Genomic DNA, 22178 nt, shown 5'->3' on the forward strand with positions numbered 1-22178 from the left:
CCAAAATCACATCAAAATCCCACTTGATAGTGGGATTTATCCCAGGAATGCAAAGATGTTTCAACATACAAAAATCAATAAACATCATACATCACATCAACAGAATGAAGGATAAAAACTGTATGATTATCTCAACAGGTGATAAAAGCTTTTCATAAAATTCAATATTCCTTTATGATAAAAAATCTTAATAAATTAAGTATAGAAAGAAAGAATCTCAATGTAATAAAGGCATATAACAAACCCACAGCTAACATCTTACTGAACTGGGAAAAGCTGAAAGCTTTTTTAGAACTGTAACAAGACAAGGATGCTTACTATCACCACTCTTATTCAACATAGTACTGGATGTTCTGGCCAGAACAATTAGGCAAGAGAAAGAAAGAAAGGGTATCCAAATTGGAAAGGAGGAAGTCAAATTGTCCCTGTTTGCAGACAACATGATCGTATACATTGAAAAACCTACAGACTCTACCAAAAAACTTTTAGAACTGATAAACAAATTCAGTAAAGTTGCAGAATACAAAATTAACATACAAAAATCGTTGCATTTCTATACACGAACAACAAACTACTTGAAAAAGAAAATTAAAAAGGCAATGCCATTTACAATACTCAGGAATAAATTAACCAAGGAGATGAAAGACCTCTTCAAGGAAAACTACAGAACACTGATGAAAGAAACTGAAGAGGATACAAACAATGGGAAATGTACCGCATGCTCATGGATCAGAAGAATTACTACTGTTAAAATGACAAAAGTACTCAAAGCAATCTACAGATTCAATGCAACTCCTATCAAAATACCAATGACATTATTCACAGAAATAGAAAAAATATCCTAAAATTTGTAGGGAATCATAAAAGACCCCAAACAGCCAAAGCAATCCTGAGCAAAAAGAACAAATCTGGAAGTATCACACAATCGGACCTTAAAATATATTACCAGGCTGTAGAAACCAAAACCACACGGTACTGGCATAAAAACAGACACATACACCTATGGAACAGAATTAAGAACTCAGAAATTAATCCATGTATCTATAACCAACTGAGTTTTTACAAAGATGCCAAAAACACTCATTGGGAAAAGGACAGTCTCTTCAATAACTGGTGCTGGGAAAACTGGATATCCATATGCAGAAGAATAAGACTAGACTCCCACTTCTCACCTTGTATAAAAATCAGGGCAAAATGGATCAAAGACCTAAATGTAAGACCTGAAATGATAAAACTAGTAGAAAAAAACATAGGAGAAATGCTTCAGGACATTGGTCTAGGAAAATATTTTATGAACAAGACCTCAAAAGCACAAGTGACAAAAGCAAAAATAAACATATGGGCTCATACCAAACCAAAGGCTTCTGCACAACAAAGGAAACAACAACAGTGAAAAGACAGCCTACAAAATGGGAGAAAATATTTGCAAATTGCTCACCCAATAGGGGATTAATATCCAGAATATACAGGGAACTCAATCACCTCAACAGCAAAAAAAAAAAAAAAAAAAAATTCCAATTAAAAATGGGCAAATAATCTGAACAGACATTTCTCAAAAGAATACATACAAATGGTCAACGATATATGAAAAAATGCTTGACATCACTAACCAAACCACAATGAGGTATCATCTCACTCCAGTTAGAATGGCTACTATCAAAAAGACAAAAAAAAAAAAAAAAATGCTGGCAAGAACACAGAGAAAGGGAACTCTAATATGTTGTTGGTGGGAATGTAAACTAGTACAACCACTATGTAGAACAGTATGGAGGATTTTCCAAAAACTACAAATAGAGCTACCATATGATCCAGCAACCCCACTACTGGGAATTTATCTAAAGGAAAATAAATCATTATATCAAGGAGATAACTGCACCCACATGTTTTATTGCAGCACTATCCACAATATTCAAAACATGAAATCAACCTAGGTGTCTAACAGCAGATGAATGTATAAAAAATGTGGTATATATACACAACGGAATGCAATTCAGCTATAAAAAAGATTGAAATCTCATCATTTGCAGCAACATGGATGGAACTGGAGGACATTATGTTAAGTGAAATAAGCCAGGAACATGAAGTTAAGCACCGCATGTTCTAACTCATATGTGGAAGCTAAAAAAAGTTGATCTCACAGAGGTAAAATGTAGGACAAAGGACACTAGAGACTGGGAAGGGTAAGGGGTAGGGAGGGATATGGAGAGATTTGTTAAAGGATACAAAATTACCGCTAGATAGGAGGAATAAGTTCTAGTGTTCTACACCAGGAGTCCCCAACCCGCAGGTGAAGGACTGGCACTTGTCCGTGGCCTGTCAGGAACCAGGCTGCACAGCAGGAGGTGACAGGCTGGCAAGCGAGCATTACCGCTTGAGCTCCACCTCCTGTCAGATTAGCAGTGGCATTAGATTCTCCTATTATTGTGAACCCTATTGTGAACTGCACATGTGACAGATCTAGGGTGTGCACTCCTTATGAGAATCTAATGCCTGAAGATCTGAGGTGGAGCACTTTCATCCTGAAACCATCACCCCACCCCATTCGTGAAAAAACTGTCTTCCACAAAACCAGTCCCTGGTGCCAAAAAGGTTGGGGACCACTGTTCTATATCACTATAGCATGACCATAGTTAACAATGATATATTAATATTATATAGTTTCATACAGCTAGAAGGAGGATACTGAATGTTACCAACACAAAGAAATGATAGATGTCTGAGATGATGGATATGCTAATTACCCTGATCTGATTCCTACATATGTATCAAAACATCACTATGTAGACAACAAATAAGTACAATTATTTATCAATTAAAAATAAAGTTAGACAAAACCAATAAAACAAAAATAAACAAACATGTAAAATTTACAAAAATTTTCTTAAAAAAAAGACTTTGACAATCAGTGGGCTGAGCCATTTTGTGGTTTCCTGCTTCTAAAAAAATTGGATAAGAAATAGAACAATACGCAGTAACTGACATCACCAATATATTATAAACTCCTTGATCTTCACTTTTGTGAACTTATACATATCAGAAAATCAAAGACTTGATGATCGAAATGATCAATGAGATGAAAAACAAAGGGCTATAACTTCCCCTGAGTTGGAGAATAGTGTTCAAATGTCACATCCAGTATCAAAATGCAAAAGATATTTTAAAGTAGTACTCATGAAACAGTATAGCCAAACAATCCATTTAAAAAAATGGATCACCTGAAGGAAAAACCTAGAGAAAAAACAAGTTTTCCTGCTGTGGGAGCATTATGCATTCTAACATACTCTGTCTTCTACTGCTTTCTCCAGTTTAAGTTATAAATTATTTGGTAATTGTAGCAACACTTTGCTTTCAATATTGTGAGAGGAACTCTTAGTTAAAAAAAAAATGAGGGACTTGGACTCTGATTTCTAGTCTCCTCCAACTAACATACTATTTTCTTTTATTTTTAATTTTTTTAAAAAAAATTTCACAGGTGTTGAATCATTTTCTTTGCTCTGAACCATCCTCATGGTATAATGGTATATCTCAAGAATATAATTCAACTCATGACACATACACAAACACACACGCAGACATATATGGAATCACACAGAGATCAAGAGATACGTCTAATGAATGCTTACCTGATAACGTGTTGGCTGATTGAGAATGCTGTTAAAACTGTGTGATTCAAAAACTCTTGAGTTAGACTGAGTGAAGAGGTTTAACTAGGAAAAAATACAATTAACCTAGTAAATTAGAATACATTCATTTGGAATAAAAAATATAATCCATTTATTCTCCTTGATAACATTTCTGGAGTCAACATTCCCAAGAAACATTTTGTGGAAGTTGAGTTTTGTAAGCGATGTAATATATTCCCAAAGGTTAAAATTACTGTGAGCAATATGCTCACATTTATCAAAATGTTGGCAGGATGTACTACTGTAATAGAACTATTTAATGGAAAATATATGTTAAAAATTGGCTCATAATAAACATAATTTTTCCTGGGGACCTTGTATACTTTATCAAAATGCACTCAAGGCATCTAGAAGGCCAAATTCCATAGAAGTTCAATCTGTTCCTGAGCCTAAGTTCCTCTCCTAGATTTGAACAGAAACACATTGCAGGTTCAGATGGCACCATTTGATATTTTGCAGCCCTAAAATATTAGCCAAAATAACACATCTTCCAAAGCATCTTGGTCTTATACTGAGCCAGGTTCACAATTTGGAGAGAATTGGGCTAAAGAATTTTGGTTTCCTTCTCTTTTCTCTCTTTTTCTTTTTAAGGTTTAGCTTTTGAGTGGGTAGGAACAGGAAGCAAGAGGAACACACAGATATTACCTAGTCTTCATGTATATGAGCAGGGCCTCTTATCCGTGGCCAAGCTCTGCCACTGTAAGGTGTGATTCAAACACATGGCCCTCTAGCCAAAGAGATGATTCACCTCACCACCTAACTTCCCACCATTATAACTCAGGAAGGTGTGGGATGCTAAGAGAGAAGGAAGTGCCACTGATAGGCAAGGACCTCCCTTTGTCTCTTACAATTGTGCCTGGACAAAACCTTCGCTAACAAAGTTAATTCTCCAATCGGCCACTGGAGGCCAGTATCTGATTGCTGACTGAGGTTAGCTGTCTAGGTTAGCTGGAAAGATTTCTTGAGGCTCCTTCCTCTCTTCTAAAAAAGAGAAATAGAAAAGTATAATTTCTCCAAATTTCTGCTACATTCAATACATGAAGAGTATCTATGAATATGAGTAATATTAAAGAGATGTAAACAGCTATATGCAAAATTTAAAAAAATGAAATCAAAATGTTATTATTTATTGTGGCAGTTTTTAACTAGATATGGGAAGAGTGGGAAGTCGAGGAACAAGCCTCCTGAGAGATCAGTGTCCAACTTTCTATTTCCAGCATCTTCTCTGGGAAAAGCTACTTTCCTGTCAATGGTACGATACAGGCAAGAGAGGACAGCCTAAATGTAATGCTTCCTTCTTGTTCCTGTGAACAGTCTGTATTTTCTTTACAGCAGTCTAGGTAGCCACAAGCCTACTGTGTGTGCTCTTCTCAACCTGACATTTAGTATTTCCCCTTCTACATTATGATAATATCAGGAATGAAGTCAGTGAGACCGGTTGCCTACAGAAAGAAAACTCAAGGTGTGTTCTGTGAAGTGCAAGAGTTGTGAGCTCCCACACTTGAGAGACTTCCTTTTTTGCAATAAAGCCTCAGTTAATAAATCCCCAGAAAAACAAAGGTCCCTCAAAGCAAAGTCAATTTCAGTAGCAGCAAGAGCTGCCCAGGATGACAACTAGAGCCTGGCTCCTTTAAGAGACCAGCTACCGCACAGCTGAAGGTACACCTCGCTGAGAAGAAGTGGGCCGGTAACCAAGGGTGGACTCAGGTGCTGAACATGAGACATCCAGGTCTCGCAGAGAGAGCTAGGCATCTGATGCTAAAATACTTGAATTCTGCACCTACCCCACACTGGTCAGTTAATGCGACCTTGCATAAGCAAATTATCTGAATAGCTTCAATTGTCTTATCTATAAAATGGGAATAATGATAATACCTACCTCACAGCGTTGCATGAGGTTCAAATGTACAGGAAAGCACTTTGTAAACTGTGAATGAGGAAGGGCACTGATATTTGTTGAGGCTGGAACTTTGTAGATCTCATATAATCCTCACAACAACTCTACAAAGTTAGACGATTGTCTACAATTGGTGGACAATTAAGGCTCAGAGTAGTGAAGTGATTTATCCATGTTCCTTGTTAATCAGCCTTAAGGGCCACAATTCAAATCCAGGTCTAATGTCGAAGCTCTCTTCTTTGTGTTATACTGCTTCTCACTGCATACATGAGGTATTATTTTAAATCATGGGCTGTCACAACCAATCGCTGACTTCTAACTCAATAGCCTTAAGAGCCCATATCCAGGTCAAACAAAAAAATATTTAAAAGGTCACTTTCTTAAAGAATACAATTCTTGAAGATTCACAACAATTTTAAAAAGCAATAAATTAAATTGCACTAATCTTAACTTTTTCACCTAGTTTCAACTGAGAAAAAATATCTACCTTCGTTCAGGAAGGCCTATACTTTATGGGGATAACGTTGATATCTCGTGGGCTTTTAGGATGTTATAGCTACAGACCATTTTCACAATTTTAGAAAAAGTTATATTTTAACTCTATACATTTGTTCCTGTCTGCCTCATTCCCTATTATTTAGGTTCACTCACATCCTTCTATCTATACCATTCTATCTCTGAAAGTTAGCTCATGATAACAAAGTATGATCATGAAAATTATCTTCTTTGTTAAACTATGACTCAACTGAGATAACTCAAGGGTTTCTTGCTTATTTATAAAATGAGTATTTATGGTTATTTGAGGATGCTCTTGGGCCTGTTTTCCATTTTATGACACTAATGGAAAAAAGATTATTTAGCCAAATAAAAAGTTTCTACAAAAAAGGAGAATATAGTGGTGGTGAACTGTACATAAACCAAGAGGAAGGCTGGAAGTTTAAACTATTTAACTTCAGAATAACAGTTGAGAAGCATGGAACACACAAAAACAAAGTGTTTTCTAACAGTGACTTTTCTGGTTACTTTTAACAAGTTAAAGGCTTTTTTGTTTGTTTTTAATCTGGCAGTTTATATGATGTTCTGATCAAAAGCAGGGCCTCGACTCAGTGACTTCTTGAAACATCATGAAAATATTTAGTATTAGTCTGTGAAAGACTGTGGACTAGACAGTTACTTTTAACATCTTCTAAGTTCACACATAAAAATTATTGAACAAACATCAAAAGACAAGAAAAAAAAGACAGAACATTTATTTTAAGGTCTTGGTAAGTTTTCGATACCTACCCTGGACTTTGAGTTACCCATTCCCATTTCTATATCCTTCTGAAGCCTTCTCCTTCTGCATTTGGGAAAGTTAACGATTCGCATGATGAAATAAACAAAGGATTTTGGACTAGGAACTAGACTGAAAGGTGGAGGTAATGTTTTTCCATCATCAAAATAGGATAACCAAAGTTTTGAACGAGCAAACTTCCATTCTACATCACTGTCATCCTGTGTCACAAAAACAGAAAAAAAACTAATTTTAAAAGCTAAATATTCTAGTGACTGATGCTAATAGGTTTTTTACAATGAATCTATGTTTTTGAAATAGATAACTTATACACATTTATCTACATATATTCTATAGACCTACATAATATTCTCATTTTTCAAATATAAGATACTCATTCTTTTTCATATGCCTCTACCTGTACCCACTGAAATTTAACCAGAACTTCCTGTCTACCATCCAAAAACAAGGCAAAAAAGACAAGAAAAATAGAGTGCCAAGGAAGGATAAAAAGATTAATTCCTCCCTCTGTCCCCCACCCAGTCAATTCTGCATGTTTGACAATAGTTGCCTATTTCCCATCCTCCTTCCTCACCTATACCTATCCAAGCCAGGTTGTAGACACAGCATATTATATTTCAAGGGCAAGGGGAAAAATGATTCTCAGATGAATTGCTTTTAGGCATTTCTGTGTTTACCATATGTCCCCAAATGTCACATAAGCCCCTGAGTACCTGAACTTGTCTTACATCTCCTTCCATTCTCTGTGCTGCCCACGGTGATGGAGATAACCACCCTAACTGATAGGAGAAATGAAAGGAAGTGGGGCCTTACGAGGAGGAAGCTGGCTCTCTCAGTTCACACAGCCTAGAAGGCCATTAGGACCAAAACTTCTACTTTGAGAACACTATATTATGAGTTTCTAAAACATACATAGAGATTTGGTGGAGTTAACAAACTGCAAAGCACTAAAAAGATACTGAACACTAAACTGAAGGACATAAGAAAACATATATACAACAGTGAAGAGAGGTACCAAACCCAGCCCAATCCAAAACCAAGAATCAAGTGATTTCTAGAATACTCAAAATTGTGACTGCATAAAGAACACCATCAGTGTTTGCCAAACATCTGGTCATTCTACCAGGTAGAATTGTGGGCTGGCTAATTGAAGAGAGAGTAATTTCCTTAGGGCCAATACTTCTTCTAGCCCCTAATTTCAAAACTTCTGAAATATACCCTGAGAGAAGGCAGAGCAGCAGTAAATTCATGGGGACCCCTGCTGTGCACCTAGAAGACAGCAGAATGTGTAGAGCTATCTATCCAGGTAGAAAACACAGGGAAAGGCCCAGGCTCTGTGTGGATATAAGCCTCTTTGTTACATGAGCTGGAGCTCAGCCACAGGGTACAAAAGCAGATGTATACTATCAGAATAGGATGACAAGAATAGACACTATGGATAGAAAACCGATTTACCTCAATTTCTTGATATGAGCTATTAATCATAGCAATTAGCATGTTGAGTAAAACGACCACCATAGTTACATTGTATATTCCATAAAGAACGTATCCAATATTTTCTATGAATTTGTGATCATATTTGAGCACAACGGAAGTCACTTCAGACAACCCAAATATTGACCAAAATAAAGTCTTGAAACTTTCTTCTACACTGTTGAAAAAATAAGATACAAAGTAAGTAAGTTAACAGTTGTCAATATCTAAGAGTGAAAAGTAAAAAACAAGTTAGGGTTTAACTACTGTACAGATGGAAAATGCCACCATAATATACTCCAAGAGCAGAATTACTTTGTTATGACATTTCATAGAAAAATTATTCTTTCAGGTTTTCAGGAACTGGTGATTAAATGGTGCCAATGCCTAGCTTTTCTGAAGTTATCATCAAGTGAAAATTCTCTGAACTCCACAGAAGAAAGCTGAAGTCAAGTCACAACAACCATTCCTTTCTCCTACAAAAATGGGAATTTGCTGTTTGATTTTGTATGTGATTTAGAAACTTAATTCAGGTTTTCTGTAGTAGAACAGGGTTGGGATTAAAATTATATACCCAATTTTTAAAAAGTATGTAAAAACATATTCCTTGCAGCATCATTTGCAGTAGGGAAGAATGAAAGTAATCTAAATATCCATCAATAGGGGACAGGCTAAATAATTCTGGTATATCCAGATGATGGAATGCTATGCAGCCACTGTGGGAAAATGAGACAGATCAAGCTTTGTGTGTTTATATAAAATTATATCAAAGATATAGTAAATGAAAAAATAAGATATAGCAAGTGTGAAATATTCTATCATTTAAATTAAAAAGGGGGCATACAAATACTTATATTCTTTTTTATATAAAAAAATCTCTGAAAATATCCAAAAGAAACCATTGCCTCTGGGAACTAAGGATAAGTAAGAGACTGGGCCAAGGGTAGGGAGAAGGACAGGCATTTCCCTGTAGACGCCTCTCTATTTAAATTTTTTATCATAGGAACACATTACCTACCTAGAAATACTTAACTGGAAATGAAGAGGAGGCAACAGAATGAAAGATTCCTGTTCTTTCCCCTTAATTTATATAATGTACTTCCTGATTCTTCCACCACAACAATTAGCACTTAGGCCCTCACCAGACTAATTACCTACTTTTGTCCCTTAAATGATCTTTGGGTGGTTTTGTCATAGAACCAAACTGTAATCACTAGTGAACTAAATTAATAATCATTAAATTAAAGATTTACACACATAAAATTCCATTACACCTTCAAAAGTAAGTCTTTTTTTTCTCAGAGAAAGATTTGTGAAAAAGTACGTTTTAAGTTTGTTATAACACATCCTAAATAACAATGAATTTTATAGATTTGTAGGTTTTAGTACTGGTTTATTCATTCACTCATAAAACAAATATTGACGGAGAACCTATTATGTTCTAGAAATTTTGCTACACCCTGAGGATGGAGGGTTGAATAGAACTCTATTCCTATAGAGTTACACTATTACAAAACATTTGGCTATGTGATATCATGGTGTAGACGCTGACAGGAGAGTAAGGAAAACTATAACCTTTTTGTTCCTGCCATTTATTTAACTGTATCACAAAATTCTCCCGCTCCTTCCTCTTGCTCCTTTGCAAACCTTGCTGCCCCTAGCTTCTCTTCGAATCTATATGGAGTGCATGTGTGGGAAGACGGGGATAGTAAAAAAGGAAAGGACACTGGCAGTTCTGAGCTCCTACTGTGGGCAAGAGGCTTTATATAACTCACCTTACATAATCGTCACAACGACCTTATTCAAACTTTATTGTGCTTATTTTAAAAATAAGGAAACTGACACTGAGAAATGTTCAGGAACTTAACCAAAAGCCACAGCTAGAAACAGCAGAGATTGCATTCAAATCCACGTCTGCGTGATTTTCAGCCTAGGTCCTTTCTACTACATTGAATGGTCACATCCCTAGACAAAACAGTGAAGAAAATAGAATGTATAAAATGAGTTACCATAGAGTTAAAAGGAAAATGGGGGCAGGGATCACATTGTGTGCAAGATCTCTTTGTAATTTCCCTGCTGGGTTCAAACAGGTTTTTTCTTCATTACAATAAAGCGAGTTTCAAGTCTCTTTCACCTCCAAGACCTGTTCTATATTAACTATTAAAAAATTCATTTTAGAACAATTGAGATGTCTACAAGGGCTTGATATGCTACTTTAGTCTATAGAGTACTTACTGAGTGTATACTTTGTTTCCAGCAGTGGCATTATTGGGAACAAAGGGAGAGCAGGGAGGGTTTATCACCTTCCCACCTGGAACAACTGCGGTAGAGGGGGGGCCCTACATTCATGACAACCAAACACCACTGGGTGAGAACAGATCTCACAATCTGGGTGTCTCCATGCTGCAGGAACTTGAAGGGAAAATGACTAAGGAAACTTGATCAAGGAAGACTTCATGGAAGAGGTGAGTCTCCAGTGCAGAAACCAGTATGGCCAAAGGAAGAAACTGGTATTACCATGATAGTGGGCTATAAAATGTTTAGCTATAACTTCCTCTTACTCGACTTCCTGTACCGATCAATGAATATATTAAAATAAAAGCTGATGCTTCCTTTTTGAAAGAAGAGTACTGGCTACAAAATGATGAAACTAATTTTAATGTTATACATAATGTAAGAGACACCCAGTATTAGAAATCTGTTATCCTGTTTTCTTAAAATAGCCAGTTTTGTCTAGGGTTTTTCCAAATTCTGACCCATTCTGGTGTCAAACTCTCACTAAGCTCAGAGATGAGCCTTCAGAGCAATGTAATCACACACAAGCACTAACTGTTTTTGATGGATTATTTTCTGTGCTTAAAAACATCTTTATTACAATCAGAGACATTTTTCTTTTGCTTCCTCTAGATTGGTTAGAATTTCTCTTTATCATACCTTTATAATAAGATATTTTACTTACGTGGTAAAAGCAGCATTTACTTTAGCCCCAAGGTAGTAAGAATAAAGTATGAACATGCCAATCATAAAGGCAAAAAACACCATAATAAAGAGGACCATGAACTTGAATATGTCCTTTACAGTCCTTCCAAGAGAGATCTGCAGGGGGCCAAAGCTCTCATTTGCAGGGAGGATGTACGCAATCCGAGAGAAGCTGAGCACAACAGCTATGGCATAAAGGCCTTCAGATATAATCTGAGGGTCAGAAGGGAGCCATTTATCTCTAGCTAGAAAAGAGAGAGAAAGAGATTAAAAATGGAGCTTTCTATTCATTGCCAACTACGCAAAGCAAATACCTTAAATAGGACCTATCTTGTAGGTAGGTGGTTACCATCTCAGTTGAAACGAATCTAGATTTAATTAACTGTCCAGGGACTATTTTCATCTTAAACCAGAAACGTAAATTCTATATTACTTTCGATGGAGGGTACACTATTATAAAGATACTAAGCTGACTTCACATTCAGCAGAAACAGAATAAAATACAAAACATGAAGAGGTTAAAACACTTCGTTAGACACAGACTGTATCCAGGATGACAAAACAACTGACTTGACTGATTTGTCCCTTCAGTTATTAGATTTACTGACCAGTTATTTTGTCATCCTATAGGCACAGCCGGAGTGTAACTTCTTTTCCATATTTTGTGGGAAAATTAGTTCATCCAACAATTCATGCAAATAAAATATTTCGAGGAGTGAGAATGTCACTGAATCACAATGGTGCTGATGATGTGGTATCTCAGCAATATAACTTGTCCCTGAAAAATGTAAAATGCCACTGAAGTAAAAGAATTTTGGATATAGATTCAGAATGAGGACTCCTAACAACCCTTTCAAGGTCACTTATTAAGTCTGCAGCAGACCTGTCAGGTCAATGAAATATTATGTGGTTAATTGTGCAAACTTGCAGACATCTGCAATAACAACAAAACTTAACATTTATTGATCAGTTCAGCCACTGTGGAAAGCACTTTGAAGATTTCTCAAAGAACTTGAAACAGAACTACCATTCAACCCAGCAATTCCATTAGTTGGTATATATCCAAAAGAAAACATATTGTTTTACCAAAAGACACATGCACTTGCATCTTCATTGCAGCACTATTCACAATAGCTAAGATATGGAATCAACCTAGGTGCTCATCAACAGTGGACTGGATACAGAAAATGTGGTACATATACTCCATGGAATACTATGCAGCCACAAAAAAGAACAAAAATCATGTCCTTTGCAGCAACATGAATGCAGCTGGAGGCCATTATCCTAAGTGAATTAATGCAGGAATAGAAAACCAAATACCGCAGGTTTTCACTTATAAGTGGAAGCTAAATAGTAGGTATTTATGGACATAAACATAGCAACAATGAAACTGGAAACTACTAGAGGGAGGAGGAAAGGGTTGAAAAACATCTATTGGGTATATGCTCAGTGCCCAGGTAATGGGGTCATTCCTAGCCCTAAACCTCAGAATCATGCAATATACTCAGGTAACAAACCTGCACATGTACCCTTTGAATCTAAAATAAAAGTTTACAAAATTAACGTTTCTTGACTATTTAATATGTGTCAGACACTGTTTTCAATGATCCTATGGATTTGATATTATTATCCTCTTTTCAGAGATGCAGAAACCAGACTTAGAAAGATTAAAAATTGACCAAAACAATACATATAGGAGATAGGGAAGCCTGAATCCATCCCTTCCAGACAACAGTCACTAAATATACATGAATAAATTTCAATAAATAGGTTATGAAATAGTCAAGATACATAAAATACAATCTAAAATTAATTCTTTAATTACAAATGATGATCATTTGCTCATTTGAACAAGTCTCCTTGGTATAGGAAAATCTTTGCTTGCTGAGAATAACAGAGGTGGTTAATTACATTTTGTATTTTGGAGCGGAAGTCCAGCCTTCAGTAACATTAACATGCTGCTTGTACTCATCACAATGTGCCCTAATTACACCTATAAAAAATTATTCTTCACAACCAGATCACAGTTAAACTCTGTGCCTGAGTTCCCTTACCTGTAAGATGAAGATTACACAACACTTTCTAAAGTCTTTTCCAGATTTCAGATTTTACAACTATATACAAATTTGCCAACTATGGCTCCTCAATTTGGCCTCAAGGGAAGGGAGGCTAACATTACTTACCATTGGTTTGTACGGGGCAAGGAAGGCATCATTGTTCTTTCACACCGGATGTCAGCTGAGGTCTCACTGCTCTTCATAATATAGAGATATTTGACATGAACCCCATTCCATGCCATGTGAACAGGACAACATCCTCCCCCTGTATTTCTGCTGGTTCTCCAGAGCTTACATTCTCATGGTCACTTTAGAACCTACTTCCTGCCTCTGTTGAATTACTGTTCACTTTGCCTGCAGAGCAGTTTGGCAACTTTTATTATCTTATCTCCTTGAACCCATGCTCTCAGGGACTTATCTTCCACATCAAGCAGTTTATCAAACTATTTTTTCCCTAATTAAGACAGTCTCCCAATAGTAATTATCTTATAGGCTTAAAGGTAATTTTCTTCCACCTTGCAACATTGTCTTTTTATAGCTATGAAAACTGAGGCACAGTGAAGCAAATTGACTTGAACAAGTCTACACAGCAAAGGGGGTCAGAGCCTTGAAATGAATCCAGTTTTGTAGGTTCCAAAGTTCATGCTTTCTCCACTGTCCATAAATATTCAATACACCTCTCATACTAAACATACTCCAATTGGCATTTCCTTCCAAAATGTGGTCTAATACCTTTCCCGAAACATAAGGGGACCCTGAAGCTAACAACTTACCGTAAGTGAAATACTGTATCTCTGGTGGGAGTGTCACTTCACTGAGGTCACTCTCTTGGACGTAACTGTCCACATACTGTTGTGCCTTTGTTGCCTGAAGGAAAGCTAGGAATCTGGCTGTGAAAGCAGCAATGAAGATGGAGAGCATCCCAAAGTCGAGCACATTCCACAACTGCAAAATGTATTCCCTAGGTCCTTCCAGCCAGAGCTCTTTACACTCAGACCACATCATTCCTGTCACAACAAATACAGAGGGTGCAGGTCAGATTTTACAGGCTAGACCGAGAAGCCATTACTGTGTCCACCATCATGTCACATCTCTACCCTACACATCAAGCACAGTACTAGGCATCACAAAGCATTGACTGACTGACTGTATGGTCACTGAGGCCCTGTGCAGAGTTAAATGGAAGAAGCTCCTGATAAGAAAATAATTCACGCCACCACACTAGAATTTGGAGAAGCGGCCTACATGTGGCACCAGAGATGTCTCTATTCATGTAGAGGAGGTGGTGGAGGGGTTAAGGAGAAGAAAGGAGGAAAGGAAATAAGCAAGGAAGGCTCTTCAAGTTATCCCATAAGACTTTTGGAAAAGAAAATATGTTCTATACAATCACAATGGTTAGTTATCAAACCATAGTGATTATTGGAGAAATAAGTCCACAAGATTTTTAACAAGAAGGTTTCCCAGTGATACTCCTATCACACTCTTATCCTCTCATATCACACTCTTATCCTCTCATATCACACTCATATCACACTCTTATCCTCTCTTCTCATTTCCATGTCATGCTGAAAAGTGAGCAATATCGTTTGAAAAAGATGAAACCCTTAAGTGAGAGGCCCTAGGACATTCTGAAGAAACTGAAAGCAGAAAATGCCATTCTGGGACAAGAGGACAAAATAGTACAACTTAACAACTTAATAAATTGTCCAACTTAACAAATTGTCCTGACTACATAAAGAGAAAATATTGTAGAATTTTAAAAAAATGTATGGCTTAAAAGAAAATGTATAAAATAATTACTTGACCTAGGCTGAGGCCACAGGAGTGAATGGGAGGAAGAACTAACCTACTAACTCAGAAAATGAGAAGACACCAAGACTCACACTGGATAAAACAAATACAAAAACGACCTTGGATTAATCAGAAATAAACAACCTGGTTCCAATCTCCATTTCTTAGCAGAGAGCACAACAAATTCTTTTCCTCACATTACTTCAAATTCTTATTTTAACACAGCTATTCAAAATGGGTTATTGTAAGATGAAATAGGTTGGTGCAAAAGTAATTGCAGTTTTTGCCATTTTAAAAATAGTAAAAACCACAGTTATTTTTGTACCCAACCTAATAACAAACATTCTGAAAATGAAAACTCTCCTAAAATCTCTGGAACTAAAACAACAAAGAAAGTATTTGTCATCAGTTGATGGCCATTGGGTTATTTCATAAGTATTTCAATTAAATAATTAATCACAGTGAGTTACATTTTAAAACTTACATTTTGTTCAATAATTGAAGTTAGATTTCTGAAACATGGTACATTTGTAATTAGGGTCATGTTACTCATAAAAAATTTTATTTAGTGTTAAGGGACACCTTTTAGCATTATCTAGCTAGAAAATTATTTGGTTATTTTGCTATTTAGCTTATCTTGCAACAGTGGTGTTGTCACCATATAAGATATAATAACATTTTTTTCAATAGAAAATGACAATTATTTCTATAATTACTTTTTGGTAGAAATTAGGGTATTTAAAATAAAAGGCTTACCAAGAACCCAGACCATAATTAGCATTTCAGTCCATGTAAACTGGGTGGTTTTCACCCTGAAGATCTGTTTGGGATAGTCAATAACTGTGATATTGGGCAGCGTGGTGATGCCTTCGAACCTGTCTGAGGCATTGAACACAAGCAGACCCAGGAAGATGATGAAAGAAGCTGCGTGTGCTACAAACTTCATAAAAGGGCTTCGCAGAATTTTCCCCAGCTGTAACAAAACAAAGAGGGAAGGTTTGCTTCAGAAAATCTGGCTTTCACTTGTGGAGATTACAATATAGGATTAAAAAAAATAGATGAAAGGAGAACACTCAAAATTCTGCTTCTGTTTCCAAAAAGCTCTACATTATGAAAAATATTCTTTTTTAGGGGAATGCTTCCTCCAAAAATAATTTAGTAAGTATTCAAAATTCATTGTTTCTAAATGTCCAATTTGTCTTAGGGTAGACTGCATTCACAGATGCACTTCTGGAAATCACAGGGCCTATACTGGTTCTTGCTCTTATTTTTACACAAAAGAATATGCAAAGTCCGGATTTTAGGGTCTAGAAAAAGAAACTTCAACTTTGTATTGTGTAATTCTTTATTGCTTTGTAATTGAGATGTTATGAGGATCTTATAGACTCATATAAGACATTAAAAACCCTTTGAAGATTAAAAAAATTACTACTACAGAAGTAAATTTTAGTTCTCATTTCTAAATATTCCAAAATCAAGTTATACCTGGTACGCTATAAAAAAAGGCAGAAAATATTAGAATCAAGATGAATATTGTATCTGTTACTGCCCCTAATAAGAAGAGGGAGATACACAATAATTAAAACCTCTAAGTAGGTTAACTTAATTGAAAGTGATCTCTGAGTTGGATAATCATGTAAATGGTACAAAAGGACTTCCAAAGTTCAGTTTATAATTATTTTAAGGTGACTCCTTTAAAATCCCCTATGATATAATGTCCTTAAAAGTCCCATGTTCCTGTGAAAATGAAAAACCATTCCTTCTATCCCAAGGGCCTCCACAGTCCAAGAATTAGGTACATTTGGTAGATTTATCAAGTATGTTCTCTCTTCTACACTCGCAGACCCTGCTTTTTAACTCTGTCTGTGACCTTATAAAGTACTGAGGCTCACATTTAAGGGATTGTAACTCTGAACAAATGTTTTTGTAAGTCTAGAACCTTAATGTGATGTCAATAAATGATGAAAGAGATGTCAGGTATTTTTGGGATTGAACATGAATGCACACAGACAAATGTCACATTTTCCATGTTAGACACACAAAAATAAACAACACATTTACACATCACCTTGTTGTTACACAGCTGCAAAAAGGGCATGTTTGGGGGTAGCTTATCCATAGCACATAGAAATTTCTTGGGAATTACCAAGTCTGTTTCTCCTAAAGGTCAATCTTTTAAAACTTTAAATAACATGAAAAGAAAGCAGAATGTCAATCTCAAAAATGGGACATACATGGAAAATTCTTGCTATGTTGCCTTTTTCCATAAGATAGGTGGTATACGGCAGCTCTAAACATGGGCTCTGGGAATGGCTCAACTTCTATGTTTCCCTTCTCTGCAGAGCATGCCACACTGTTAGTTGTACTTGTAAAAGTGCAGGGAAAAAAGAAGTGGACTCCAAGATGGCTACTTCAAACCTGACGGAATGTTTTAACTGATTAAGTTCCCCTAAGAGACAAACACTTCTAAACCTGAACTTTCCAACTCATTTCCTTCAGAAAGGAAAATTATTTGGGTAGGATATGATTTTTGTTTTATTGCATGCCCTCTCATATTATTTATAGTTTTTCATCTTTATGTTTACTTATTTGAAGAATCTTAAAGTAATTTTCCATGATACGTAACAAAAGAACTTGGCTGAGTCATCAAACATGATCAAAATGACAAACTTTCTGCCTTAACTTGCATGGGCAACTCAATGATGAAATGAGATGGATGAATATTCTCACACATATATGGTGTTTGCAGAGCAGAACTCTGCTGGGGGAGACTGCTGAGCCAGAGAGATGACAGATTTCCAGGATCATTTGTAAGTGCCCTTGACTCATTTTGCCTTGAAACTACCTCTGACTTAAACAAAACCAAATTTCAGAATATAAAAACAGGATTAAAGGATCTCAGCACAGCTCCTTCTCTCTGGCAGTGCCTGTAATAACTGGCATGAATAGTATTCCTTTCCACATCTTGCTAGGGGATCTCTTGGGCACAACTAAATTGATTTTACATTGGAAAGTTGAGAGGAGAATAAAGGTACTAACCAAAATGATCCAAGCAAAAACAAATAAACAATCTAAAAAAATCTAAAACCCCTGAACCTAAATCCTACATTTTTAAGAACTGTCTGAATTAACAAAGGGCTAGGGGAACCTGTCACGTATTTTCTTGAAGACTTTGGATACCACCACTGTTCTCAACTGTGCTTCACACACTTAACCTTGGATTTCTTCTGACAGGTCCAAATGGGTTGCCCTTCTAGTTCCCAGCGTAACTGTTTCTTGGTACTACTGCAGTAGTGCTCTCCATTCCCCGGTCTGTTCACAGGCCAGCCCAGTTGACACTCTACTTATTAAGCCGTCAATAAAATCAGTACAAGGGCTACTTCACCCAAGCAGCTTTTCCTTCTCTGTCTACCATGAGGATGTTATCTTAAAAGCCTAAGTACTCTATGCCTGCAAATGTGGTATATCCCACTGGTACCAAATCCTTTTTCATCCCTTATTTGAATTGATCCAGTAATTAAAAAGGAGAATCTGTGTTCTTGAGTCAATTAACATTCAGGGTAAACCTGATAAGATTCTTAAGCATGAAGCTTTTTATTTTTTTATCCCAAAGAGACACAGTACACCACCACAGAGGAAATCGATGTAGAAAGCAAGTACCCTGCTGCAAGGTGCAATCCAGTAGCCAATGGCCAGGAATGGAAGGCCCAGGGCCACGACCAGCACAACGAGACACTTGATCGCTATGGTCTGCTCCCTTAGGCCTGAGAGGTTCTCATACCAGATCGTCAAGAGCTGCTGCTGGCAGTTGGGATGAGCCACAAACTATTGGGAGAGAGAGAGTTTGAGAAGGGGAGAGAAAGGTAAGTTACCATACCATTGTCACTAGCTCAACTATTAAATACACATGCATCCTAAAGATATTAAAGCATATTTTTTCTAGCATATTGGTACTGGAATGTTCTGGTAATATTCTTCTTAGCTTTCCCTCCATTTTTCAAAATTGTTTCAGAACTAATAGAAGAATTAGAATGGAAATGAGAAGGTAAAATTGGTGTTGTCCTTAATCACAGTTCTTTTTGATAGAAACCCTCCATGATTCACAGATTTCTCTGTGGAATCTGGGTGACATCTGGCTTCTTTTGTAAAAATGTGTCCCATCTTGCTGTTGGCCAGCTTACTTGCATTCAGTTCAAAATGGAAAGGAAGAAAAGTTACTTGGTTTATTGTAGGCTATAGCTAAAAGAGAAATGTGTGAAGTTTCACGAGCAACCCCTAAAATGCTACATACAAAAAAATGCATAATGCACCCTTTGTGTAATTATGTACTGTTACTGCAAATCTGTAAAAGGTCTGAAAAATAATCAATGAACTTGCAAATATTATGCTGGGTCTACACATGCACTTCTTCCAGGAACTGGCACCAAATGCCACTTCCCTCCTGTCCTCTTTTTTATTGCTTCCTTTATCAAAAGGTCAAAAGAACACGACTATTTATCTTCAGCAGTTCTTTAATAAATACAATTCCAATCAGGAAAAATGAGCAAATTATACTTATTTCAGCCCAGCCATTTGATTTTTTTTCCCATTTGATTTTGTTAAGTTATCTGCCTGCATCATTTAGAGGGACTGGGATTTCTTTAAAGCCCTGTTCTTATTCAAGCAGCAGAATGTATTTGTACTCAGGCACATGTAAAGGTCCCTATGCCAAAATCTGCCCATTTGTAGCTAGACACACCTTTTTTTGAATGGTCATATGTTCATTCCCGAGCTCTTTGTCCAAGCTCAGGAATTCAAAAATCAACTATGAGTGACAACATATTTTTTAAAGGAGTTCTTAGCAACACAAAAATCAAGGTGTCATTGTCTTCTAAAAAACAGAATAAGCAATAACAATGAACCTGTTAAGAAACACCCATGAAATGTTTTTGGGAACTGAGAAACAAAGAGAGTAGCTGCAGTTCCTACTTGTCAAAAGGTTCCTCTTTGATCAAGTTCTAGTTAATGATCCTGATGATTCTTAGTAACTCCAGGCAATTCCTAGAGTTATTAATATTTGGCTCTTTATCAAAGCCCACCTACAAGGAAATGCACAGGTTTCCACTGACTGGTGCATAGTTTCCCATCAACAATTTTAATTAAAAAAGAAAGTCTCATCTCCCAGGACAGACGATATAGGTACAATTTCCCCCAAATCCCTGCTTTTGCCCCCAGAGTGCACCCAGTGTAGAAGTCCACTGATGGCTGCACTGGCGGCTGCCTCTGTACCACCATACATGCGTATTCAACGACCCACAGACAGAGGTGGTGAGAATAAATTTACGAATATTAGATTTGAAATAATTAACTGAGTTATTATGTTGAAATTCTAAGCCTCAATGTGATGGGTACTAGAAAGCTAGGCTTTCGGGAGGTTATTAGATCATGAGGGAGGAGCCTTCATGAATGAGACTGGAGCCCTGATAGGAAGAGGCAGGAGAGCTCGCTCTTTCCACCATGTGAGGACACAATGAGAAGTCAGCAGTGTGCAACCCAGAGGAGAGCCCTCATCAGATCCTCACTATGCTGGCATCCTCATTTCGCATTTCCAGCCTCCAGAACTGTAAGAAATATATATATATATTTTTTTTGAGATGGAGTTTCTCTTTTGTTGCCCAGGCTGGAGTGCAACGGCACAATCTCGTCTCACCATAACCTCCGCCTCCCGGGTTCAAGTGATTCTCCTACCTCAGCCTCCCAAGTAGCTGAGATTACAGCAGGCATGTGCCACCATGCCTGGCTAATTTTTTGTATTTTTAATAGAGACGGGGTTTCTCCATGGCAGTCAGGCTTGTCTCAAACTCTCAACCTCAGGTGATCCGCCTGCCTCAGCTTCTCAAAGTGCTGGGATTACAGGCATGAGCCACCACGCCTGGCCGAGAAATAAATTTCTGTTGTTTATAAGCCACCCAGCCTATGGTACTTAGTTACAGCAGCCTGAACTAAGAAGCATATTTTATCATGCGAGTTCCTTTCCATTCAGTTTTCAAAATCCCAGGTCCTGATTTTCAGTAGCTGCCAGTTGCTAAGGATGTATTAGATCTTCTCTCCAAACCCAGGATTTTGTCACTTTTCCAAGGTTCTAAGTTTTGAAAACAGCATTTCATAGACCAATGCAATCATTATTTGAACTCACGAATATCAAAGTTGAAGGCTTCCTGGGTATATGTGACAACTTTCCAGGATTCTTGTCAAGAACTCCTCCAAACTTCCACTTCTGCTCCTGTACTATATTTAGATCATTTCCTTCCTGCTTCACCTTTCCCTCTATGGTCCCTAAATGTCCTGTATTCATTCACTCATTTATTCACTCATCAAAATGTCTTAAGCCCCTCCTATGATCCAGGCAGTATTTTGGGCAAGTATATTGGTACAAGAAGATAAAAGTGGAAGCATCAGAGTTGAATTAAGTGGTAAGAGGTCATTGTTCTAGGGTACACAGTAAGCTTTGAATAGACACAAAATAAGCTATTATAACTGAGACTTCAACTCATAGTCTTGTTAAGATGCCTAATCAGAATTTAAAAGAGTTAATTTGAATGTTGGTACAAGTATCTTGATATTTAGAGGATCTGCATTTGTGGGAAGTTAGACAGATATAAATAAAAGGCATCCCTGGTGGCTGCAGCCAGGCTAAGCTTAGGACAGATAATGGTGCATTCAGGGTAAACCACAGGTGGAGCATATAATGTCGTCAAATCAGATTACCACTTAAGAAATCAACAATGCAGTTTTTAGACCAAGAGTTTCTGTAGGAAACAAAATTCCCATGAAGTTAAGAGACAGGTGGCATGTGTCTATATGGAATTGATGGACAAATTTCCCTTTTGTGAGTGTCTGGTAGCTACCGTTTGAATGTGTCTCCTCCAAAATTCAGGTGCTGTCAATGTGGTAGAGTTAACAGGTGGGGCCTTCAAGAGGTGATTAGGCCATGAGGGCTGCTCCCTTGTTAATGGTATTAAGAT

At 37.0% G+C, this 22178-nt stretch overlaps 1 protein-coding gene across 6 annotated transcripts in view; it reads right to left on the bottom strand.

Moving 5' to 3' along the window:
• Window positions 1–22178, bottom strand: part of TRPC3 (transient receptor potential cation channel subfamily C member 3) — a 73688-nt gene that overhangs the window by 17889 nt on the left and 33621 nt on the right. For 3 of the 6 annotated variants that reach the window (XM_063664075.1, XM_063664076.1, XM_054486224.2), the window contains exons 4-11: window positions 18835–18999; window positions 15931–16147; window positions 14157–14390; window positions 11307–11571; window positions 8330–8525; window positions 6865–7074; window positions 5563–5610; window positions 3624–3707 (exon numbers count right to left, since the gene is read on the bottom strand). In XM_063664075.1, the coding sequence (XP_063520145.1) occupies window positions 3624–3707; window positions 5563–5610; window positions 6865–7074; window positions 8330–8525; window positions 11307–11571; window positions 14157–14390; window positions 15931–16147; window positions 18835–18999 (1419 nt within the window). The remainder of the gene's footprint in view (window positions 1–3623; window positions 3708–5562; window positions 5611–6864; window positions 7075–8329; window positions 8526–11306; window positions 11572–14156; window positions 14391–15930; window positions 16148–18834; window positions 19000–22178) is intronic. The other 3 variants (XM_054486222.2, XM_063664077.1, XM_054486223.2) reach the window with 2 other exon arrangements.

The sequence above is a fragment of the Pongo pygmaeus genome, chromosome 3, assembly GCF_028885625.2.
Source record: "Pongo pygmaeus isolate AG05252 chromosome 3, NHGRI_mPonPyg2-v2.0_pri, whole genome shotgun sequence".
Taxonomy (NCBI): Eukaryota; Metazoa; Chordata; class Mammalia; order Primates; family Hominidae; genus Pongo; species Pongo pygmaeus.